Below are 26,775 nucleotides of genomic sequence, written 5' to 3'. Positions count from 1 at the left end.
CGCTCCAATTATAATGTTTATGAACGAGGGTGAGCAGGTAGCGCCTAATTTATTTGTGATGGACTTTGTGAGGAAAAAGCAGTAGAAAATGAATGAATGAATGAATAATAAATGAGTGATGTTATTACTCTGGAAGAAGTCCTTTGTCATGTGGGCATTGTGAACTGCGGCGTTGTCCTGTTGACAAACCCAGTCATTACCACACAGACAAGGGCTTTAATTCACGAGGGATTCCCCCTGCAATATCAAGACCTCAGACCTCAAATTCGCTGGCCACCACTGGATTTTTGTAGCTGCTCAGGGGCACGCCCTCAATCTATCCCACCCTTACTGCATTTACAGTATAATATCTGATTATGAATGGGCCTATTGTTTACATTTAAAAACAGTGAATTTCCCCCCTGATTTAACCCGTTTTCACCCTAAACATCATGTACCAACCTGTCCAGATTCCGCTGGTGACCCCGGGGATGCCCTGCACCTGCGTCACGTTGTTGTTTGCAAAGTAAGGGTCACAAGAGCTGGGTGAGGACGACTGGCAAAACATGTGCCACAGCTGCGTGGTGACTGTTGTCCCGTTTTCCGTCGTGATGGTCTTTGCGCACACGTCAAATGTCTTCCACACCAAAGTGCGGTTCCCCAGGAGACAAACGCTGGCGAAAGAAAAACATTTTAAATTTCAAATATGCTGGAGTATGCTGGAGCCTATCCCAGCTGACTTTGGGCCATCCAATCAAGAGGAGAAGACCAGTTCAGCTTACGGGAATTCTGGAGGGTCGACAGCCGTCTTGATGACGCCGGCGTAGACAGCCAGGATTGAGAGGATGACGCAGGCTAGGAAGACCAGAGCCAGCTTGTTCACGTACTTGACGCCAACAAACACCACCGTGGCCATGGAGGTCAGGAGGATGGTGCCGTACACGCGCATGTTGTTGAGCAGCGCTGCCTCCGCCTCGGCACCTTCCAAGCCATCCAGTGGGAAGATGGCTGCTTTGGGCACGATGTAGATCTCAAGGAGGAAAAGAAGAAGCACAATGTTAGCAAAAAATGCAGGGTAAAGAAAATAATATTGCAAATAAATACAAACTAAACTTCCTTACATGCATACAATGAATGATGCACAAGGCACAGAGTAAAAAATAAGAGTACAAAAAAAATTATTAAAAACTTAAAACTACATGTAATTAATACATACATTTAATACATTTATGAAATAAAATGGAATAAATACAATCTAAAGTAGTAAAGAAATACAATCCAACGTTTACAAAATTCAATTAAAATGTAATAAAATACAAATCAAATCCAAACAAAATCCAAGCAAAATTAAATAAAAAAAAACTAAATAAAATAAACATGTGTGTACAATTAAATATTCAAAATAAATTTAAATGAAATCAAATCTAAATAACTTCATATAAAAATGCTATTAATTAAAATGAAAGTCAATTATATAAAATGAAAAAGTGCTCCCTCTTTCCTTTATTTACAAGAATTTGAAAAATGTAATAAAATACAAATTAAATCCAAATAAAATCCAAGCAAAATAAGCAAGCAAGCAAAATAAAATTACACAATGAAATAAATAAACATGTGTGTACAATTAAATAAATATTCAAAATAAATTTAAATGAAATCAAATCTAAATACATTCATATAAAGATGCTATTAATTCAAATGAAAGTCAATTATATTAAATGAAAAAGTGCTCCCGCTTTCCTTTATTTACAAGAATTTACAAGAACATGTTTAAGGTCAGAGGCCTGCTCTTGCTCGTTACTGTTAAATTCAATCAATTTCACCTACAAGTACAAAAATATACTAAATGTAATGGAAAAAGAAGAAAGAAGAGGTTATTAAAGTTAACGTTTCAACAAGCACCAAAGGCTCAGTATTAAACAAATACACGGTGATGGTGTTATATAACCACAGGGGTATGTCTTATTCTTCTAAAAAAGAACCATCTGCGTTCCATCAAAAGAGCGACCTGATGCTAAGAAGAGTGTATCACTCGGCAAACAGTCTCCTGCATCGCTGTCAACCGAGCCGCGTTCCTAAAATAGCAGCACGGGTTAGTGCAGCAGGATGAAACGTATTCAAATGAGCCTTCTTTCCCCTCGCAATTCTGCCGGGATTGTTATCCCACAATGAAAGAAACGATAAGCTAGCTTTGACCCAGAAGACAAAATTAACCTCCAGGCATGATCAAACTCTGCATATCCATTAAGTAAGACACAAACAAACACTCTTGCTGTGTTGATAGCAGTGGACTCTAAGTATGGATCCCGGTGTCTCCAGCTCACCCTAATGCTGCATTTGCATAATTAGCCAACGCTCGATGCAGACTGCAGTGGAAGAAACATGGAATAAAAAGGCAGCGAGATGAAAGATCTCCCTCTTGTTTCATCAGCTGATCAAAATTCAGAGTGAAGAGGCCAGTTTGAGGAAAGAGAAAAGGACAATTTGTCTCCTGGGTTTATTCCTCTAACATTCCATCTAAAACACACTGGGAAGTGAGACTTCTGATGCGATCCCCATAGCTTTAATATCAGTATTTCTGTTTTTTTTTTTTGTTTTTTTTAAAGTGTGCACTGTGGTCTCAGCCAATCGGAAGCGTTGATAATGAGGACACCCATTTCCTGTTTGCCAGAATCACAACAAGAATTGAGGTTAAGATCAAAACGAAAGGCAAGATTGAAGGGGCGTCACTAAATTGTATTTGTGTTGTAATCAACTCTCACATGAATCTCTTTGCATGGAAATGCAAACAACATTTGTCGAGCGCAATTTCATGTCCGTTATGGGCCCACGACATGAGACATGAAAGTGAGTTGTTAGCTCCCTGTTTGTCAGATCTCACTTTAAAATAATACATTACCTATGTATTTCTATCATTTATGTACATTTATGTTATAAAGTCTGCAAAAAGGCAGAACAGAAAAAAAATTAACTGTTCCAAGTAGCTTAGAATTTAAAATCAACAGGGTTGCATTAAATGCCAAGTCAAGATGGCCACAAATGATAAAAAAAAAATTCAAATCCCCATAAAAATTAAATCTGATTCGGACTAAACTACCAATCACATCATTTATTTATTTTTATTACCTTATATTTAATCAAATGATTTAATTTATTTTTAATTTAAGAATTATATATTTTTAAATAAATGACTAAAACAAACTAAATAATACCAAAAACAATACATGTATTTATTACATCACTATTATTGTTATTATTATTGTTGTTAATTGGAGTAGTGTTGTTTTTTTATTTTTTTTATTTATAAATGACATAATACTTTTTAATACTTGTTGTTTTTGTGGAGGAAATAAAGCTGCTGTTTTCTATGCGCAGAAATCTAAAATAATCTAAAATAATACAAGTAGCAGAAAGTCTGTTTCTCACCAGGAGCAGCTCAATGGCCCCCAGGATGTACATGGCTCCAGCGTAGGTGGTCCCCAGATAGAAGCAAATGCCCACCGCTCCCCCAAACTCAGGGCCCAGTGAGCGGGATATCATGTAGTACGAGCCTCCAGCTACACAAAGACAGCAACACGACTTTATCATATAACAAGTTACATTTAGACAAGTTACATACTTAATTATGGGCATGCACTGCAATGCAGGTCCCCACTGACAGCTGCCAAGTAGCAGTGAATGGCATTTTAGACAAATGAGAAAAATGACAAAAATTGGGAAAAAATTGGAAAAATGAGAAAACAAGAAACATGAGAAAGAAGAAAAATGACAAAATTAACAAAAATTAAAAAAAAATGGGAAAAGCGAGAACATTGGAAAAATTTGAAAAATTAACAAAATGAAAAAATTAGAAAAACAACAAAAATTGAGAATGTGGTCATTTATTAACTACATTTTTCCTACTTTTTTCTCATGCTTTGAACCTAATTTGTGGCCACGTTCTGGTCTCGCAATATCACTCATTTTGCACTACGTCAGTGCGCCCTTATCATGGAGAACACATGAAGAGGTGTGTGTGTGATGCAGCTTTCAGGTTGAAGGTCAATCAGGTGATCAACATCCGGGATTCATTAAAAGGGATCTATTATGCTCATTTTTCGACCATTTGTGCTGATGTGTGGACTACCTACACAGAAAACTTTCTATATCTTCCAGAATCTGCACCTATTCCAGCTGTATTCCCTTGGATTTCCAAGACGGTCTGTTTTAATTTATTCCACCCAAAGCTTACCTCCGAGCACGTCCACGCTGCTGTGATTGGTCACACTCCCAAGCGTTCCTAAGTACCAAAATACTTTTGAACTACTGCTGAACCCCACTTTCTAAATTTCTAGGTAGGAGTTGGATGAATAAAGCCTTTGGGGCGCTAATGGAAAAGTTGTTAGGAGCTACTTATTATTATGGCAGCCCTATTTGCATTATTTCCTATAGGAAAAACAAATCAGAGATGGACCAGTGATCCTAAACGGATTGTGTTTCACCTTTAGAAGTTGCATCACTGTTGATTTTCTGTTCCTGCTAGCCAGAAAAAGCCATCAATGTTTAATGAGAAGCACACTTGGAGAGCTTTGGCCAACAGCCATACCTCTTATGTCAACTTTAAGGATCAATATTGACAATAAATCGTACACTTTAAAGGGATAGTTCAAATTTTTTGACATGACGTTGTATGATATCCCCATCAGCAGTGTAGGGAATCAATGGTGCCTCTTTCCCCACTTCGTCCTATGGGCCGAGTTCTGATTGGTCAATGTTGAGGGAAGTAGTTCAGGCTAGTTGGTGGGGTCTCTTAAGCTGTGCCGCTTCTAGCTATGGGCAGAACTACTTTCGATCAGAACTTGGCTCATGGGACAAGGTGGGGGAATGTCAACGTTGATGCACTACACTGCTAATGGGCATGTCAACTATTCCTTTATTATAGTGACTATGCAGTGGAATTTCTTTAGCGATGCAAAAAAAACAGCACAAACTACTCACATTATTTATAAAATATCAACGTTCGGCGTACGCCTTCAAAAAAAAAACATTTTAATATCAGACCTAACCTCGAGAATGTACTTGGAAACTTGATAATATAACACAGTGAAACCCCTAAAGTCTAAAAACTTGCTGTTCAAATCATTTAGAAAAAATCCCCAGCTCACTGAGCATCTTTTCTTTGCTTTTTCTTTGGCTTTTTATGGAGGTTTGTGATACTGTCATATATTACTACCTTGTGATGGCAAAGTGGAACAATGTGATGTCAATCATATGGAACATATACATTTGTGGAACTTTATTTGTGGCCATCTAAAATGCCCTCACATGTGGCTCAGTTTTGTTTACAAATTATACAGTCACGTCATTTCGTCTCTCTCACTCCAAATACTCCAATACTGACGACAAATATTGCAATTCATTATGTATTTACATACTCATGCTCATTTTTACAAACACAAATATCATGTAGCTTAAAGTGTAACTGCTAATAACGTGGGAATGCATGGAAATAAACATTAGTCTCCATGAACGTTGATTACTTTTACTTTATTTTACTTTTACTGTGTGAAATTTTACATGTGTTTAATTACTTTTACATCTATATGACAGTTCAGCATGTTAACATTTTACTTAAACCTGTACTCTTAATAAAGTTTTATTTTATGGTGGTGACATTTTGACCCTGTAAGATGTTTCGAAGTAACCCAGAAGTCCCAAAGGGAAAACATTTGTGCACCAATTAGCATCCCCCGTACTTGTATTTGTACTTGTGCTTCACTTCCTAATTGCTGATTATTGTGCGTGCTTTTTCTAATTCTGTGCAAATGAAGAAACTATAAATAAACAACGAGCAGCATCCTGGCAGTGAGTCCACTTCTAATTGGCTGACACTTCCACACTTCAAAGGTGCTAATTCCCTCTGACCCGCACGACACTAAACTGCAGCGCGTTCATGCTACATGAATGCATCTTTTGCATGCAAGTTGTATTTTTGTTTGTGTGCAAGTAACGTTCAGCCACAACAAGTCAAAGTACACACTGACGCTTTAAACAGGGACGGCAAGCTGAGCACGGTGCACCTTGCCAAGTGCAATCAGCGGAAAAAAAGAGAAATTGAGACAGCCTCAAACTGCGACGTCTGCTCACCCACCTGGCACGACTCCATTAGTGGCGATGGCGCTCATTGAGATGGCCGTCAGCATGGTCTGCAGAGGGGACAGAGACATGAAAATGTAGTTAAGACTATTTTAAATATAATTTGCAGTAGAAAATCATTTGCACATTTCACAGCATTTTATCAAAGTATAAACACCATATGTGTGCGTCTTCATTTCTGGAAAAATAACTGCTTGATCAAAATTAAAATATAACAAAATAAACCACACACAAAAGGGAAAAGTTGTAAGCATGGTAGCAATACCAAAATTTGCATGCAAATGATTGTAGCTAACACTGCATGCATCTGTCAACACTTACATTTGAAGTTTTTTCCAGAAAATGAGGGCAAATAAGGGAAATTCTTGTCTTCCCCAATAATTCTCACCATAATTAATTTCTTGGCTAAATAGCAGCTTAACATACGAGACAAAAACACAAAACTAGCTTGCTTGTGTAACGCGGACCAGCCCTGAACCTTGCATGGGCTTGACCCTACGTCCCCACTGATTGACAGATAAGTCTAGGAGCGCTAGCCAGTGAGCCAAAAGCCTTGAACTATTCTTAAGGCATCAGGGAGTAAGATTTAAACAACATATTATCAGGCAGTAACACTAGCTGGCATCCATCGCACTAGCATGTAAAATGGCTACATTAGCCTGGCATGTGACAGGCATTTTATTATCGGCTAAATGGCAGCTTAATAACCTAAAATATGAAAATAAACACAAGGAAGTATTCAAAAAAACAACAAATTGACTTTCTAGCCTATCATGAGGCAATACTGTACTATTACTGTGGTATGCTAAGTTAACATGCTAACAATAGCATGCCAATGAAAATACTGTAGCTAACATGGCGTTTAGCTTCTTAGCATGATTCCATTGCTAATGGTTTCCACACATAATGTAACATACCAGGGTTCACTTCCACCCTCGGCCATGTCTGTGTGGAGTTTGCATGTTCTACCCGTGCATGCGTGGGTTTTCTCCGGGTACTCCGGTTTCCTCCCACATTCCAAAAACATGCTAGGTTAATTGGCGACTCCAAATTGTCCATAGGTATGAATGTGAGTGTGAATGATTGTTTGTCTATATGTGCTCTGTGATTGGCTGGCGACCAGTCCAGGGTGTAGACAGCTGGGATAGGCTCCAGCACCCACCGCGACCCTCGTGTGGAAAAAGCGGTAGAAAATGAATGAATGAATGAACATGTGGATATAAGTTGACAAGGTCTTAGTAGGAAAATGAAAAATGCTTAAGCAAAGTGGCTGCTGATTAGATGAATAATAAAGCCAGAAGGCTCCACGGTCAGCCATGATGACAAGTTTAATAAAACTCCGGTGTGGACTGAGATGGAAAAACGGGAAGAAATGTACGTCCATGCAAGAATAGAGACAGCCAGCCCGACTCCATCATTGCTGCCCCGAAGAAAGAGAGAGAGAGAGAGAAAGAGAAAAAGCAAGTGGAGGAACGTTCCGCAAGAGAAGGAATGACAAATGGAGGAAGGAGAGATGGTGTGTGACGCTGGCATTAAGATTTCATGGAGCGCTAACATGCTATTGTTGAATTTGGGAGTGACTTTTCAAATTACTGGCACATGAAAAGGAGGATGAGTCAAGACACGATGGCGTCCTTGTTATGGTGCTATTATGTAATAGCGTAGACCATACTCTGTTTGACCAAAAAGGAGAAAGAACAATGCAGAAAGGATAACCGTGAATACTCAAATAAAAAAAAAAGAATCCCTCACATCCAAACGCCCAAATGATGACATAAATGCTCAATTTAACGTTACGTAACAACCAATATACAAGAGACACAGCAGCTGCAGCGCACTGTAGCATACTAGCTAGCTAACATAACTGCTGTAGAGCATTTAGAGTCAATTAGAGAATGCTATGTTTTATTTCCACTTTCGCGCTCCAAAACATTATTAATATTTTGGGAAATAACAGCCTTACCGTCTTCCAATAAACGCCCCACCTACAATTACAGCATTTAATGAAAGATGATCTATCAGCTCATCTGACCATGCGAAGGTTCTTAGGGTCCGTATGCAAGTATGACCGGGCTCTGTTCGTCCCCCTCTAATCTGGTCCTAATGAGGCCACAAGCTCCTCTCCCGCCACAGCAGATAACGCCGTAATTGTTTAAGTGTTTTATCTGATGGCACGTAGAGGTTACTAGTCAGCCGCATACTCAATCAAGCAGTCACCAACTTCCACCATGCGGTGGTGCCACAAGGCACTGTGTAACTCTAGGGCACTCAAACTGGAACTCTATTCTGGAATATTTCAGCAGAATGTAAAGTTTTTGTCATTGATTTTGTCTAAAAGTGGGTTTTGAAAAAAAGGGTCTGTCTTACGTCTTATATTAGGTTCAGTACTGTAACAGGAAACATCCTTGCACAGTATATAGGACAATAATCCTGTCTTCTTTCTCTTTTGCCTTTTCCCTTCAGGGGTCGCCACAGCAAAGGGTCCTCATTTGTCTCTACCCTCATGTCCTCCTTCACTACATGCATAAACCTTTGGTCTTCCTGTACGCCTCCTACCTGGCAGTTCTAAATGCAGCATCCTTCTACCAATATATTCACTATCTCTCCTCTGGACATGTCCCAACCATCTCAGTCTGGCCTCTCTGACTTTATCTCCAAGGACTCTAACATATAATGTCCCTCTGATGTACTCGTTCCTGATCCTATCCATCCTGGTCACTCCCAATGAGAACCTCAGCATCCTCTTAATGGACTTAATATATTAATATATTTAATTAAGTCCATTCAGTTCATACATTCATACAGGTAATGGATGAACTGAATGGACTTAATTAAATATATTAATAATAATATATTGGGAGTGACCAGGATGGATAGGATCAGGAACGAGTACATCAGAGGGACATGACATGTTAGAGACCTGTATACATTCATACATGTAATGGATGAACTGAATGGACTTAATTAAATATATTAATATATTAAGTCCACTAAGAGGATGCTGAGGGTCTCATTGGGAGTGACCAGGATGGATAGGATCAGGAACGAGTACATCAGAGAGACATTACATGATAGAGGCTTTGGAGATAAAGTCAGAGAGGCCAGACTGAGATGGTTCGGACATGTCCAGAGGAGAGATAGAATAAATTAAAACAGACTGTTTTCGCAGGAAGCACAAATCAAAGGAAATACAGCTGGAATAGGTGCAGATTCTGGAAAATCTAAGAAAAGGAGACCAGGAGTCAATACAAAGAAAAATGAGCATAATAGGTCCCGTTTAAGCTATCTAAATTCCAGCATCAAGGCTTGCTAGGTTTTGGACATTTGATACTTGGAAACCTTAATCATTTGTAATTAGAAATTTAATTGTGCCTTTGCTTTTAGTACCATCTGCTTTTTCTACTACGAGCTGCTAAATTTCACAAGTTAAAACGTGCAACTGTGTCGGCTTGTCCACCTTGAGCGCCAAAGACACTTTATGTCTGCTTCAGTCCTGATCTAACAGCCCAACATGGCCTTTGGTCAACCTTGGGAGTATTAAGAGGAGATTGCTTCTGACAGAAGAGTGTCCTGCTTTGCACGAAAGCCTTGCTTCATTAGCATGCTTCATTACTCCCATTGTGGATATGACTGCAGCGGGAGTCCACTTGCATCCTGGTAGATGTCTGAGGATGAACCAAAATGTCCTTCAGGTGTAGAAGACAGTGGGTAGAAGAGGAGTGCGTACAGATGCATGCCAAAAAGGAGGAAGGGAGACAGGATTGATTAAGAATGGGAATGGGGGAATCAAAAGCCGGGGAGGAAATAATGTGAGAGCTAAATGAAAAAAGGCTTGCAGAAAATTGAGGAAGCGTAAGAGATGAGAGTAAAAAAAAAAAAAAAGACGATGAAACATCCGCAGCATTTAAATGAGTCACATCACAGGGCAGGAACGCAACCCCACCCAGCCGCATTCGGATTCAAGACCTGGAAGTAATGAGGACGACTTCACAACAGACGACTTTCCATCTCGGATATTAAACCTCATTGTGTCCGAGCCTGCATTCATTATCTAGGATAGAAATACGCTAGAATAGAGCGGCCTAGCCAACACGGTTTGCAGTGATGTGTGTGTGTGTGTGTGTGTGTATGTGTGTACATGTGTGTGTGTTTCTACAGTTAATGCTGAGCCGAGCTTTCACATTGATCACAAGATAATAAATGTGGCTCGTTAATGTTCACAGCTATATGTCATCAAATGTAGAGCTAAAATCACAAGTAAAAATGAATAACAAGAGAATAACCTCATAATACAGTATTACAAGAATAATATGTAATATTAGGAGAAACGTCATGTTGCAGTTATCATACAAATACAGGAGGTTGAGTCAGAACTTTACGTTTGGACCTACATGTAGGTCTTGAAGGAACAGTTCTCCAGTGGTTTCGGTCCTATTTATCTGGAAGGACATTTGTTGTCACTATGGTTAGAATTGGTTAGGGTGTGCCTCAAAGCACCATTTTGGGCCCAGCCTTGTTTGCACGGTACCTACATTTTCTGCCACTTATCCTCACAAGGATTTTGGGGGGGTGCTGGAGCCTATCCCAGCTGTCTTCGGCTGAGAGGTGGGGTACACCCTGGACTGGTCGCTAGCCAATCACAGGGCACATATAGACAAACAACCATTCACACTCATATTCATACCTATGGACAATGTGGAGTCGCCAATTAACCTAGCATGTTTTTGGAATGTGGGAGGAAACCGGAGAACATGGCCGAGGGTGGGATTGAACTCAGGTCTCCTAGCTGTGAGGTCCGCGTGCTAACCACTCGACCGCTGTGTAACCATTATTATTATTATTATTATTATTATTATTATTATTATTATTATTATTATTATTATTATTATTATTATTATTATTATTATTATTATTATTATTATTATTATTAATATATATATATATATATGTTTGTGTTACAGTAACTGTTGGAAATGTGCAATATACTGGAAATAAATTTGACCTTCACCGACACTAAAGACATGAAGGACATAGAAAATATATTGATAAAAGATTAAATACAATAATTAAATGAGCAACTTTTTTACTTTTATCTCTGTGGTTGTCTTGCAGATCTTTCTACTCAATTTTGTCCCAGACTATTGGACGGATAACCTCCTCGTAACAGCAGATGGACTCCATGACCTCTCTAGCATTTATTATCGTTCAAAAATCTTTATTCTTAATAATGATTATGAGAGCTGATCCGTTGAGACCAAAAGACCGGCCATGTCAAATAATATAAATATTAAGACAAGAAAGCTGTAGTAGTGCAAAATTATTCACTTTATTTAAACATAATGAAGTTATCACCATTAATTTAGGCTTTTGTGTAATTTTCACGACCAGTTAATTATTAACCTACACAATTATTACAGCACAAATATTGATGGAGCAAAACAAATATTTTTCTCCTGTCAGTCAAAAGTGGGGTCACACTCTGTCACTATGCTCTCACCATGGATGGACGGGACATCTTTGGTGTCTATGTGTGAGCATATGTATGATACATATGTACTATACATATGTACAGTGAATGTACATACATGCATACGTGCGCACCGCTGTGGTGTGTAGCTAGCAGTCCCCCTGAGGGGTGGGTGGTGATATGTTATGTAAGGTGCATAAGAGGATGCAGAGGAGATAGCAGGGTTGGGTGAGGGTCTTTGCACACCGTTCATGCTCAGGCTTATCACCCTGAGGCGTGTGTAACTGATAAGAAAAGTGTGTGTACGTGCGCGTGAGTGAGAGAGAGAGAGAGAGAAAGAGAGAGGAAATTTGAGTGTGTGCTTGTGCTCCTGTCAGCGTCAGCCAGATCTGATCTTGTTTTTCTCTCTTTGCACACTGTTTTCATCACGCTTACAAGATCAATAGAAACAGGGATGGATTGCGAGCAAATAGAAGCATCGGAAATGTGTCCAAGTACAAATCTAAAAAGCAGTGACAAAAAAAAAAAAAACACAAAAACAAAAAAAATGCAGCGTCAAGAGCGAGAGACAATTGGGGAAAACATATTGCTGCTGCTGCTGCTGCTGTTGTATGTGTGTAAGCAAGTTTGCCATGGTCGGGATTTGAGGGGGTTGTTCTATAAATACACCCGATGCTGGAGGAGAATCTAGGCTAGGCACACACACGCAAACACACACACACACACACACACTCGCACACATGCTAACTTACAGTCCTGATAAAATGCACAGTGAAAACCAGAGAAGACATGACAGTTTAAATTCAAGTGCTATTATTGTGGTCAAAATATATAGCTAGTATATATGTACATATATTAGAGGTGCCACAAAATAAGGATACACAAGATTGGTTCTATGAGAACGTGACAAGAATTTAACATTACAAAATACGATAAAAAATATATATGACGATATATTGCAATGAATGTACTTATTCCATTTCTACTATGTTACCTTGCATTGCTCCTAATGAGACTACAATCTTTAGCACTCTGTGTATGACTGACAACAGGGCTCACTCCATTCATGCCGTTTTTCTATTAAACAAATGCGCCAAGGTGCTGAATGCTCATAAGACGAGGAAAACAAACACGTTTGCACATGGCAATATACTGAGACCAGCAAAATGATTGAGTTCATTTGAATTTCTTGTGTGATTCATTGATTTATTTATTATCATAACTGTCCTAGTACCCATGAGAAATCTCATCACCTTTTAATTTTGCAAGATCTTGTGATCTTCAGGATCAGGATCGACTGCCGATCTGCTGTATTTTGAAGATCATCATCATATTATTTTGGTTTGGTGAGTGGATGTTGTACTACCGTTCATTTTGCCATAATACAGGCTTAGCAAATAGCATTAGCTGTACGCTAACCTGCAAAACAGAGGCATGTATTACTAGTAACACACAGTTAATGAATTGACTGTCTGCATAAGTAAATGCATGCAAACAGGATCTTGTTGTTACCGCTTTTGTTCCCTGTCATGCATTGCAAAAAGGTAAAAAATAATTTATGTATTTATTTAATTTTCTTTTGAGATTGGATTGTATTTTGTGTGCTGCATGAATTTGCTATGTGCTAAAAATGTGAGAGCAGTGAGCGATTGCGCATGGAACATTGCTTACAGTGGGTGTTATATGGAAGACACTGAGTTCCTGAGAAATTTCAAGTTAGTCCAACTAATGGGTTCCGGAGTAGTGGTTCCGAAGAAGCACTTACACAGAAGAACTTAGACAAACAGATACGACACACTACTTACAGTGGTGCAGCACATAAAGACGATGATGAAGGTCCCGATGATCCCGCCGATGCCAACCAGCCAGGTCATCCTGAGGAAGAGGATGACTCCGAAGATGTTTTGGATGCAGGGCATATAGACTCCCATCAGTGTGCCAAGCTGAGGGGCCTGCAGAGGAGACATAAGACAGAGATAATGAAGCACAATACAATTACAATGCATTATACAGTACAGTACATTTTATATTTGATTGGTACTGCCAATGATACACTGTAAATGATCCCAATAATGCTGCTATTCAGCTTACCAGAGTGCCTCTTATAGTCGCCAGGTATGAGATTGTTACGATGTGGCTGTAGGCAACCTCCTAATGTATTTGTAGCAAAAATGTTGTAGCATGAGTGGTCAGCATCCAGCAGCACTGTCTACCTCTGCTCACTAATTATATAATATTAATATAAGATTATATAATAATAATATACTAATATAATATTATATAAAATATATAATTATTTAATCACATTTTATATAAATAAAATATATATTATGTAATAATAATAACAATAAATTATTATTAATATAACAATAATAATAATAATAATTATTATTACTTCTACTACTACTACTACTATTACTACTACTACTACTAATAATAATAATTACCACATGAATGGGAAATATATAACAAAATGCATTGATGTATTTTGGAAATGTGCAAAAAGAAAACATTTAGAAACACAATGGCCCAAGACAATGTTCTCTGTCCTTTGTTTTCATGGCACTCAGCAGCACTGCTGTAATTAAACACTCTGATTTCCAACTGACGGGTCCTTGGGGGGTGGGGGGTTAATATATATCTTAACACACCAGCACTCAGGTGCTTGCCCGTGTTGCTCGACCTTTGTAAAAAAAAAAAAAAAAACTTGAGGAGGCTATTCATCTGATTAAAGTCAAATCTTGAAAATGTTAAAGAGGATGAAGGTTGGTATTTTTAGGTGTTTTTATTCAAATTCAAGAAGATTATTTTTAAGAAGGAGTCAAAGAGGTGTCTATTGGTATCTATTGTTAGGCCCTATCTTACTTTTAGAAAAGCTTTGGAATGTCAGCATGTTAAAATAAAATTATTACACAATACAATGATGTGCTCTCAAAGATGCATAAATCTCTTGCAAGTACACAAAACAAAAAAAAACAAACAATGGAGACACAAAATCAAGCAGGCTTTGAATGTTGAATGTCTTCCGTGTTGACTTAGTGTGCATCAATGTATTTGATTGATGTTAATCAAATTCATTCATTTTCTTCCGCTTTTCCTCACAAGGGTGCTGGAGCCTATCCCAGCTGTCTTCGTGCGAGAGGCGGGGTATATCCTGGACTGGTCGCCAGCCAATCACAGGGCACATATAGACAAACAACCATTCACACTCACATTCATACCTATGGACAATTTGGAGTCACCAATTAACCTAGCATGTTTTTGGAATGTGGGAGGAAACCGGAGAACCCGGAGAAAACCCACGCATGCACGGGGAGAACATGCAAACTCCACACAGAGATGGCCGAGGGTGGAATCGAACCATGGTCTCCTAGCTGTGAGGTCTGCGCGCTAACCACTCGACAACCGTGCAAATATTCCAAATATCTGCTGGTTATAGGTTATTTTTACACATTAGATTTAATGAAAAGCTTGTAAATTACACAGTACTACTTCACATTTGAGTTAATCAAACCAGTCTACAGTTCACAGAGCATAAGCAGTCTTGATAATAATGTTTGTTCTTTAGAACCCAACCAAACATGTGTGGTGTGAACGCAACCCATATAAGAGACAGTTTTTCTCTGCTATGCAGCCTAGCTGTGCAGAGATGGCTAATAGCCGCTGCGAGGGCTCACACTGACCTCCAAAGTGGCGTCTTGAGAATTGGAGCTCGACTATACACTCGAAGCGGCTACATTGGTCCCAAACAGATGTGTACATGATCAAAACGAGTGGATTTATTGAGAGCAACGCGGTAACAAATTGAACACTTGTGTATGCATTGAATCAATGAGCCTGTTGAAGGGGGGTCGGGGGGGTGGTGTGTGCTCTGGCTCTTATCGAAAGCACCGCTTTTTCTATTTGCCTTCAATTGGTGTTTCATTTGCGGATGAGGGATTGCAGTCCTGACACAGAGACCCCCCCATCACACACACACACGGAATAGGTTCAGTTAGCAGGCCAGGAGCCAGCAGCGGGATGATTTCCCCAGGGAGCCAGCCACCGTGAGCTGCTGCACAGCCACAGGTAGGCCAGCAGGGCACCACAGAGCTAGCTGCGGGGCAACAGCTGCCTGCCTACCCTCACGTTCCCCCCAGGGGGGCCTGCAGAATGGAAGGCTCAGGTGGTGCACCCTTTGATATATTTGCAGCGGTACTAAATTCAGCTTCATCACGCTCTGCCTCTCGCTAGCCACTAGCCACTCACCAACACACTCAGATATAAAGTCAATGAAGTCACATCCAAATCACTTCAGGTTCTTTGTAATCAAGTAGTACTTTTTGGTTTTATTGGGTTTCCAGTGGAAAATGTCAAATATCCGAACCTTCTTTCCAGTACCCTTATGGCTGTACCTGAGCTTTAATAGCTTTCTTTCTTATAAAAATGGAACATAAACAGGAAATTATACACTGCAATATTACATTCATTCATTCATTTTCTATACCGCTTTTCCTCACAAGGGTCACAGGGGGGTGCTGGAGCCTATCCCTGCTGACTTCGGGCAAGAGGCAAGGTACACCCTGGACTGGTCGCCAGCCAATCGCAGTGCAATATTACAACAAAAATATTAAAATATGATGTTAAAAAAGGATCAGTTGCATGGCGGTTGAGTGGTTAGCGCGCGGAGCAGACCTTACAGCTAGGAAACCAGGGTTCAATTCCACACTCGGCCATCTCTGTGTGGAGTTTGCATGTTCTCCCCATGCATGTGAGTGTGAATGGTTGTTTGTCTATATGTGTCCTGTGATTGGCTGGCGATCAGTCCAGGGTGTACCCCGCCTCTCGCCCAAAGACAGCTGGCACAAAATGAATGAATGAATGTTAAAAAAGGCTCGGTTCCACGGCGGATAAGTGGTTAGCGCGCAGAGCAGACCTCACAGCTAGGAGACCAGGGTTCAATTTCACCCTCGGCCATCTCTGTGTGGAGTTTGCATGTTCTCCTCACGAGTAGAAACCTGCAAACTCCACACAGAGTGGGTTTTCTCCACACAGAGTTACTTTTGTATTGTCCAAATTATAAGAGATCTAGACCAACCTCTGCTTAATTAATTGATTGATTGTTGTTGTTTATGTATGAAACAAAATATTTTTTTCCCTAACTTTCTCCAAAAATCCGATTTATTAGAGATAGAGGCTTATAATTGGCTTGTTTTTTTAGCATTATAACTAGATAGCAGACATTATTCCCACATTTGCCTATGGATATCTACTGAAATGCTGACGATTTTGCTCCTCTGAACAGACTGTAGAGGGGAAATAAATGTGAGAGCAACTCCATATCTTTGCTACATCGCAGGGGAAAAGGAAATGGGGTTCAAATGGTGACACATTTTACGTCCACGGGCTAGAGATAAGGAAAGGCGCAGAAGGTCAATAACCAGAGGAACCTGTTGGGGGCTGATGGAATGAAGTGTCATCACCTTAATGACAACCTCCAGCAAGATTATTTCTTATTGGATGCTTGAATATCACACTTGGTCGTGTCATAAAGATTCATAAAGCGAACACCTTGATGCATTCACATTTGATTTTTAATTCAGGCGAGTGTACGGGTAACTAAATGGCGCTTGCGGGGGCAGATGAAGGGGAGCCTGAGGGCGAGGTTGTTGTAACGCCGTCGCCACACTTGGCTGGACAAAACGGGAGTCGATAGAGCAAATGTGTTTCTGCTCAGGTGTGCTGAATTATTAAATAGATTGTGTCCCATCATCCGCCCCTCCCCACCACCCCCCCTTGCTTCTGAAGCTGAACGTCCTCTGTGGTGCTCCATCCTCACCGTTGCTGCATATATAGTACAGTGTCGACTAGTAACTAGAATATTCTAGGCTGCAGACAGCGGTCCAAACCCCTATGAGCTATGCTATCAAATTCCAGGCTAACAGGCATACTGAATCTTTTGCCTTCATGAATTCATAAATCCAGGTCGGCAGTGAACCTTTATCTTGCAAAAAGACTTTTATTTTTGAGATCAAATTGTAAAAAAAATGTTTAAAAAAGGCTTTATGATGAAATGGATGAAATGGAGACAGGAAAATGTATGCTGTGTTTCAATTTGCACACTTCCAAGCCATATCCACACGAACACTAATAATTAACCCCATTCTGGGGTTAAATAAATCTCCATCCACACATTAAAAAAATCTCTGTCTATATAAAAAACATCATTTTGGCCAATCAGAGGCCTGAAAAAGCAACCACAGCTAATTTGGCCATCCATATTTTGATGTACGGTAACACTCAATTCCTTTATTTCTGCTGCAGATTGAAACCATTTGGACATCACAAGATGTATGGGAGACCAGAAAGCAACAAATCAGCTTTTTACATCTGGATAGAATATTTGGTAATGGTAATGGTAATGGTAATGGTTTTATTTCATTTGAACATGCATCAGATTGCAATTGAATGCATCCCATAATCAGTTCACAGTTCCACATGTCCAAAAGGAGTAGGAAGAAGCAAAGCTTATTAAATCCTACCCCTCCATCTGGTACTTTTACAATCAGTAACTGTTACATTTGTTCACTTCCTGCTTTCCATAATATTTTTTAATAATGCACATCATACCGAAGTACAAGGTGATTATTTATATATTTTGCTTTTCGAATCACCAATTTTTCAAGTATTGGAACATACAGTATGTGTTTTGTCTTATGTATGTCCTATTACTTTGTTTATTCAATCAATAAATATCACTGAATGTCGATGTTCAATTAGATAGGCTAGGTTTTCCCTGTACAGACTGCATTTAGAGGTGAAAACAATATGAACAGAGCTGTCTACAGTGTAAAACAATGGTCACAAACATTGCATATAATGTAACAGACGTCGAACAGGCAACCCAAAGAGGACATCAGCAGGTGATGACAGAAACATTGTGAGAGCTGTCAAGAAAGACCCTCAAAAAAACTCTTAGTAATATCAGCAGCAACCTGCAGAGGGATGTCACCATCTACTGTTCATGGAAGACTTCAGTTTTAACGTGGTCTGGTTCCTTGCACCTTCTACGATTTTTGACGCTTCTGTGGCAGCGTGGAGCTTTTTCATGAGTGTACTATATACTTTAGCAAATGGCTGCAAGTGCAACAATCCCACCAAGAGTGTTGCATTATTTGTCTGATGCCGCTGCAGGTGCAGAGAAAAGCCAAAGTCGAAAAAGATGACTACAAACCAGGAGCGGAGATATAAAAAATGTATGATTTAAGATTTAAAATTCACTTTAAAAAAGGTTTGAATGTTTCATGAATGCTTTTCTTTGTATATTTGTGTTAGTTTTGGTGATATGAGATCACCAGGAGTGACCCTGACTGGAGACATTGTGATGTGTCTGTCACATTTGATGAATTGAGTGATGAAAAATCAATAATGGAAGCAGGTTTGGCTCGAGGCAAATGAAACAATAATCCCATGTGGCAATAATCTCTCTATGTGTGAGAAGACAATATGTGAGCTGTGAAATGTCACTTACGCTGCTGTAACACAAGGCGACATTAATCAAGATAGATGCTCGTCAAGGCTGCTGATGGGAATACTGATCCCATGCTCCAGCCAAATGAGCAGGAGAGGTGGAGGAACGTGTGTGTGTGTGTGTGTGTTGGGGAGCGTTCCGGACAATAAAACACACAGAAGGGAAACAGTGTTAATGTAGGAGAACATGGAGGCTGTAAAACAACAGGGCGGCGAAAAGCTTCTGTAACAATTGGCAAGGGTGCTGGACTAGAAGATTATTTGAAATAGTTGAGACAATAAGGAGCAATACTTTTTTAGTGATATACCGTATTTTCCGCACAATAAATCGCAAATATTATAAAGCGCCAAAAAAAGCTGGTTTCACTTTAAACAGGCAAAAATCAAGCTGTACATTTTCCACATGAACTTGATCGACCTCCAGACGTCTCCCTCATGTCAAATAACAACCAATCTGCTAATCTTGCTTTTCACACCGCCGAACAAAGCAAGACGATGCCTCCTCCCCTGAAGCTGATGATGAGGGAGAAGCAGAGCGCAGACGAGCGAGAAATGGAGAGAGGGAAGATGATGGGACGAGCGAGTGCAACGGGTCGGCTGAATGTAAAAAGCCTCTCGAGGTGATGGAAAGATTGGTGCTACTGATTGGCCGAGCAGCGTGCATGCATACTAATTAAAGTGTTAGTGGGTATAGGGTGACGGGAGGGAGATTAGACCTGCACCGTGGGATGAGGGACAGAAAAAATGGTGCAACGACTGAAAAAACGAGGCAATGTAGCACCAATAAAGAGCTAAACAACACTGAAATCCCTCAGCTGCGGAAGAGAAAACAGCAATTTAAAGGGCTGATGCACGCAAATATATCTGAAGCAGTGCTGAGTATTCCTAATAAACACAATATAGCTTGACTGAAGACTTGTAAAGCAACAGGACTGTTTTTTTTTTCTGCCTTCCTGCTGAACTGAACGCAACAATTCAATTTGTCAAATGGCATCTACATGTTGTGTTTTACCAAAATGAATTCCATCGGTGTAGATTAAATAAAGCTAAGGGCAACAAAGAGGCAATTCTCAAACCCGTGCTTGTAAAGGAAAACTATTTGGCTACCAATAAAACCGTTACTTTAGTTGCTCGGACAAGGCATTAAAACACTATTTTCATTTGTCACATGTGTTTTTTTTTGCTCTCATCCCATTTAACTCAATTTGCTAGTTAGCAAAGCCATCAGCCCCTCACGGTGTAAATACTTTCTGCAAAAGTGACTTTTTAATGATGTTCTCACAGTAGTATGTGTCCACAGAGCCTCGTTATGAGGACTAAATGTGAAGGGGGAAAAAAAATCTCTCTTCTCCATCACTTGTGTGCTCCAAATGCTTGCTGATGAAATTGCAGCTTTTCATGTAATCATGGAGGACACAAGCTATTAAACAAACAAAAAAAAACAGGCTTTGTTACTGAGGATGTTACGATCAGGGTTTTATGGTACTGAACCTGTTGATGCATGAGTGAAATCGGCCGATACCGATACAGAGAACTACTTTTACAAAATGAAATTGACGTACTCATTTTGGTAACATTTATTTTCATAGCTTATTTCAAGCCAAACAAAGCTAATATGCTTGTTTTACCAGAATGCTGGTATCCACAACTCAAGTTTTGTATTTCACAATGCATTTATTTTTAGTCTTCTCACATTATTAACTGAAAACCTGAATAAAAAGCATGTTTATCCACCTCTGGTGGGTCCCTCCAGCTGCATCCGCTGCCTTCTGACGCTCAGATGCAGCCGACTTACTTGTCTGTGCCCGGAGAGGAGCACAACACTCATTCATCACACATCATCCAGAATAGCATAGCCCGCACACAACGAAAGTTCCTCCTGCACTAAAAGTGCTACATAGTGTCTGCATGCTCCCAAATCTGTACTGAGGGGATACTCATCCCCAAATTGAGAGGAGCCAGTTGAGGTGGCTCAATCATCTAGTCCGAATGCCTGCCTGACTAGGTGTTTCCAGGCATGCCCAGCAGGGAGAATGCCCCAGGGCACCCTGCAGGGATTATATCTCACAGTCGACCTTGGAACATCTTGGGGTCCTCCCGGTGGAACTGGAAGAGGTAGCCAGGGACCGGGAAGTCTGGAATTCTCGACTAAGACTGCTGCCCTGCGACCCGGACCCGTATAAGCGGATGATGACTGGATGATTGCGGTTTTGTGGTCGACCACGGCCTATAACTGCTACAAAGGGGGGATTACTAGATTTTCACCTTTTCCCGTATATTATTATGGGACCTCTGATACCTTAAAAATGATTTTTAAAAACATAACATGGGACCTACTTCTGACAATCAAAATGGAGCATTATTAGCAGAATTGTCCTATTGGATGTAATAAAATTGCGGCAATAAGATTGTAACTAATGTGTGGGCACAAGCACTTTATTAAGCCTAGAAATAAGATATTTGAATAAGTTATAGTTTTAAAAGCTTCATGAATCACTAATAACAGTTTATAATGGAGAGAGAGTGGAAAGTTTCTAGCCTGTCAATCTTTTTTTTTTTCCCTGTCGGTATTCTAAATCCCTGGTTTGTATTACCATGTGGTGTCTTAAATGTCACTCACTAATGAGCTGTCGTTGCATTATCCCTTGCTCTTTTCTGTCGTCTGGGTGGCAGCAGGAAGGAGTTCTGTATAGCTTTGTTACACACAACTCACCGGCTATATTTATCTTGGGAGACATGGCAAAATGAAATAACAAGCCATGTTAACCAAGCCGGTGACACCAAAATAATGAGTGATTCTTGCAAGTCATTGAAGGCGAAGCCCGGTTTTAGACATGCTCTAGAGTCACTTGGACAGTGACAGGATGACAGCTTTCCACGACACTATGACCCTCCCTGTCTGACCAGGTGTTCCATCAACGCCCACTTGATATTGGCCTCTCTAGTCACATGTCACTTTTACATTCCTTTCCTCGTGGACTGGAACACTTTCACTCGCCGTTTTCTCTTCGTCCTCACCTTGACTCTGATGGCTAGCGATGCCTTTAGATGCCAGCCTGATACGCAGTCCTTTACTTAACCAACTTGTCCTTTGGCATTTTTATCTGATGGTTCGGCTAAGGATAGAATGTACCACATTGAACCATGCATGTAGTACGCATTCATTTTCTATGCCACTTAATCCTGCATGTAGTGCTTTTAGTAAGCCCTATTGTCTGTAACACATGCCATATATCACATTCAGCCACAGAACATTAAAGGAAAGCTGCATTAAAAAAAATATGTCCATTATCCACTATCCTATATGTCCATTATCCTTACATGAGACAAGAACATATGTATTTCCCTTTGCTATGCGTTCAAGATAGTCACAGTTTTTTCCACTAACCTGGCGGCTCCTCTGATGGGGATTAGCCTATTTTGTTTATACAGTCCCCGAAAAAGCCGACTAGGACTAGATTAAAAAGCCATAGCATTTCAGTATGTGGAATCAAACTATGAAATGGATTGAGTAAGGAACTCAAACAATGCACAACGATGAGCCAATTCAAGAAACAATACAAGCAGTTGATGTTTGCTAAATACAAGGATGAAGAGTCTTGAACCAGTCATGATGTGCTATATATATCACTATATTGACACTTGCTATGGTACCCATTATGTCATTGGATAGTCATATAACCTTGTACTTTGCTATGGGACAAAAAATTACAAAATTTAAGAATTACAAAAAAAAACCTTAAACTTTATTATGGAAAGCAGGAAGTGAACAAATGTAACAGTTACTGATTGTAAAAGTACCAAATGGAGTAGTAGGATTTAATAAGCTTTGCTTCTTCCTACTCCTTTTGGACATGTGGAACTGTGAACTGATTATGTGATGCATTCAATTGTAATCTGATGCATCTTCAAATGAAATAAAACCAAATTTGGTAATTTGGTACCAAAAACATCCAAAACCCGCCAAAGACAAACAACCATTCACACTCACATTCATACCTATGGACAATTTGGAGTCGCCAATTAACCTAGCATGTTTTTGGAATGTGGGAGGAAACCGGAGTACCCGGAGAAAACCCACGCATGCACGGGGAGAACATGCAAACTCCACACAGAGATGACCGAGTGTGGAATTGAACCCTGGTCTCCTAGCTGTGAGGTCTGCATGCTAACCACTCGACCACCGTGCCGCCCAGACAAAATGTTAACACGGTAAAAAGAAAATCACATTAATCTAGCAAGCTAGCTAGCAGCAGTGAGAGATGCAGAATAAATTATGAGCCAGGCAAAATGTGTAAACAAAGATGGCAGAGAAGTCGATCGAATGCGATTGAAACGTGAGCGATCACACACTCTGGTTTAGATTGTGACAAGCTGTCTTTAACCGATTCTACAATTTGCACATTATTTCTCATTCTCACGGTAATACAGGGCAAAGTGCGTCACACAAATATTAGCCGCAAAATACGACATACAGTTGCATACAGTCTGGAGCTACGTCAAGTTACTTTCAACTGAAATGTAGCTCAGGCAATACAATTGCTGTTTAGCTGCAGTATAGCAAATAAATGAGCAGCTTCCGTTCCGGATCATAATTGATGTAAACACAATTATATGATTATTCATGAGCACCAAGCAGAATGTGTACAAATGATGCATTCTATAACAGTAGGCAAAATATAGGACACTTAATCTACTATAAAATTATTCAGTTGACATCTTAAAAAAAAAAAAGGAACTAATGAGCATGTCAAATGCTAATGATCTGTGCAATCAATCAGCTTGGTGATGGCTGTGTAAGGTCTCCCCTTCCTATTAATTACTGACTATGGAATTTACATCAGGATTATTCACACACCACTGCAGCCATCGAAAGAACTGTGGATGTAAAGTACATTATGCGTATTCTATGCATGTGTACACTCGCTTAGATGCTTCGTCAACTGCATTTGAACAGTATGTGAAAAAATGGAAAACACATCCCAGAGTGTAGTGGAGTGTGGAAGTGTACCTAATGTTGTGACCTGATGGAGGGTGTTTCATGTTTTTAAAGTACCTTGACGGGTTTCTTGCGGGATGACTCGGCTTCGTTGTTCTCGGCCTCCTCGTGCTCCTTGCTACCCTGCGGCAGGTTGGAGTAGTTGGCCAGGCTGCTGAGCAGAGAAGACACCATGGGGCTGGTGTCCATCTCTTCCTACATGCACACAACAACACAACGGCAATGGTCTTTTAGAATTTTGTTATTATAAAAATAAAATTTTAAAGACATTCAATTCAACCATCTATACATGAAAAAATAACAATATAGCCACCTTTACACTCATATTATGCAATATAGTCAATGTCATCTGAGTAAATAAGCAAAAATAAAGGCTGTGTTCGAAACCGCATCCTAACTACTACATACTTCCATTCCCATACTATCCACAAGTTGAAGTTTGCATCTGACTACTTCATGCGCAACTCAAGCTTTACCAGTGTAAGGTAAATGAGAGGTGTTTACAGCAGGGGTGCCGATTATATTGATCGTGAATGCAGTGTGGGTCAATCGCATAAACATCACTTTCTAGATGTCATGTGACATCAGTCATCTGGCATTAAGCTCCCCTTCTGGTTCACTATTGCTCCCCACTGGGAAAGATTAAGCGGTGAGTGGCGGGGTTTATTATTCTGACGACGGATAAACTACCTAAGCAGTAAGATTCATATATTGTATTGATGACAAAAATAATCTGTTCACTTGTAGCAGTTAGTTACTACGTACACTACCTCTCAAAAGTTTGGGATCACTTGGACATTTTTTGGCCAGTCTGAGATATGGCTTTTTCTTGACAATCCTGGTATGAAGTCCAGCATCCTGAAGTCGCCTTTTTACTGTTGATACTGACACTGGTGTTTGACGGCTACTATTTAGTACAACCTGTGAGGCGTCTTTGTCTTAAACTACACACTCTTAAATATTTGTCTTCTTGCACAGTTGTGCATCGTTTTTATGTCCTTGTTAGACCCAGTCTGTGCTGCTCTCTGAAGGGAGTAGTTAACAGCATGGTAAGAAATTTTAGTTTTAGTTTAGATTTTTAGATGGCTTTTCTAATAATCTATTAACCTTATAAAATGATGAACTTGGATTAGCAGCCATACCAGGAGATTGATGCAGAGGACTGACAGTTAGATAGTAGGCCTCTATGCAAAAAATTTAGCTTGTTCTTTGAAAATCATTGGATTAATTTCAATTGTTTGTGAAATGGATAAAAATGTTTGTGAAATGCATGAAAATGTGTTTTTCCTTGGAAAACAAAGACATTGGCAAGTGATCCCAAACTTGTGTATAGTTATACAGTAAACCTCGGATATATCGGACTCGGATATATCGGAAATTCGCTCACAACGGACAGATTGAAAGAACCAATTTTTCTGTAATGCATTTCCAATAAAAATTAATTGCGTATATCGGATTTTTTATAACGGATTTCGCCTATTTCGGACAAAATCTCCAGTCCCGTTCCAATGCATTTCCATTAAATTTCCCTCGCATATATCGGATGGCCGCATCGTGGCGCTCCGATTCGCCGAATTGTGACAGGCCGCTATACAACGTCATTTGCAGCGTTTGCAGCATTGCCTGCGCGTCCAGGTACATTGGAAACATAGTCAAGGAAGTGCCTTTTTATAACGGATAAAATCCGATTTACGCATATAACGGATAAAAATCCGATATATGCGTAAAACGGACATTTTCCGGTATACGCATATAACGGATATCGCTTATATCGGACAAAACCAGTGGGAACAATTGAATCCGATATATCCGAGGTTTACTGTATATATATATCTAAAAGAAGGCAACTGTTTGTTGGCTTGGCTTTGCGTCCTGAACTCCACCATAGAAATGTATGTTTTATACACTTCCATTGTTAAATTATTATTTCATGATTCATTGGAAAAAGTGCCCATTGCTGAAACTATTTGAAAATACATTGTATTTTGCATAATAATTTCCATTTATTGTATATCTGTCATGTTTGATAGCAAATGGTAACTTAATGTAATACATGAACTAATAAAGACTATGTAGTTGACTGAAGACTACATAGGTACATAAAGACTATGTAGGTAACAATTTTATGTATAATAAGGTACGGTATGTAGAAACACTACATTCAAATGTATGTTTGCAAGTCTGCATTGCGCAGATGTTGAGAATGTTACATATATATATATTTTGGTAGGATATAAATGCAAAGTCTATCACACATTTCCTCTATTCTGTTAATATTCTACGTGACCATTTCGGCTGCTGAGATTTCAGACAAATTGCCTCCTTCATGTTTATCCCTGCACCCGTGTGAGATTAGCTTGTGCATTAACCCAGCGCTCCTGCGTGCCCTTCACACAGTTGTTACCGACATCGATCGCTGGTCAGTCAGGGCCTCTGCTTAAATTGTGAGAACAAGCACATCCTCCTTTTTTTTCAGTGTGTACCTCAAAGAGGGCCATGTGCTTGCCGTCATACTGTTGACTCTTCTCTGCCGCTGCATCGCTGCTGTTGATGAAGGGGCTGCTCTCCTTGGGGTTATTGTCACCTGCAAGAAGCATTTAGAGCATTTAGCATGCGTTCACAAGTGTTTGGTTCGGTTATTCTGCTTGGTTAAGTGTGAACATGATCATCGGATTTACTCATAGTA

The 26,775-nt window shown here is 39.8% G+C and overlaps 1 protein-coding gene across 4 annotated transcripts in view; it reads right to left on the bottom strand.

The window, feature by feature from the left end:
* slc12a5a (solute carrier family 12 member 5a) overlaps nt 1–26,775 on the bottom strand; it is a 134,958-nt gene that overhangs the window by 15,943 nt on the left and 92,240 nt on the right. For all 4 annotated transcript variants that reach the window (XM_058054698.1, XM_058054699.1, XM_058054700.1 and 1 more), the window contains exons 2-8: nt 26,573–26,673; nt 24,147–24,284; nt 13,387–13,533; nt 6,110–6,164; nt 3,406–3,536; nt 762–1,009; nt 442–653 (exon numbers count right to left, since the gene is read on the bottom strand). In XM_058054698.1, the coding sequence (XP_057910681.1) occupies nt 442–653; nt 762–1,009; nt 3,406–3,536; nt 6,110–6,164; nt 13,387–13,533; nt 24,147–24,284; nt 26,573–26,673 (1,032 nt within the window). The remainder of the gene's footprint in view (nt 1–441; nt 654–761; nt 1,010–3,405; nt 3,537–6,109; nt 6,165–13,386; nt 13,534–24,146; nt 24,285–26,572; nt 26,674–26,775) is intronic.

The sequence above is a fragment of the Doryrhamphus excisus genome, chromosome 18 (assembly GCF_030265055.1).
Source record: "Doryrhamphus excisus isolate RoL2022-K1 chromosome 18, RoL_Dexc_1.0, whole genome shotgun sequence".
In the NCBI taxonomy this organism is placed as follows: Eukaryota; Metazoa; Chordata; class Actinopteri; order Syngnathiformes; family Syngnathidae; genus Doryrhamphus; species Doryrhamphus excisus.
This window is presented reverse-complemented; position numbering and strand designations above follow the sequence as displayed.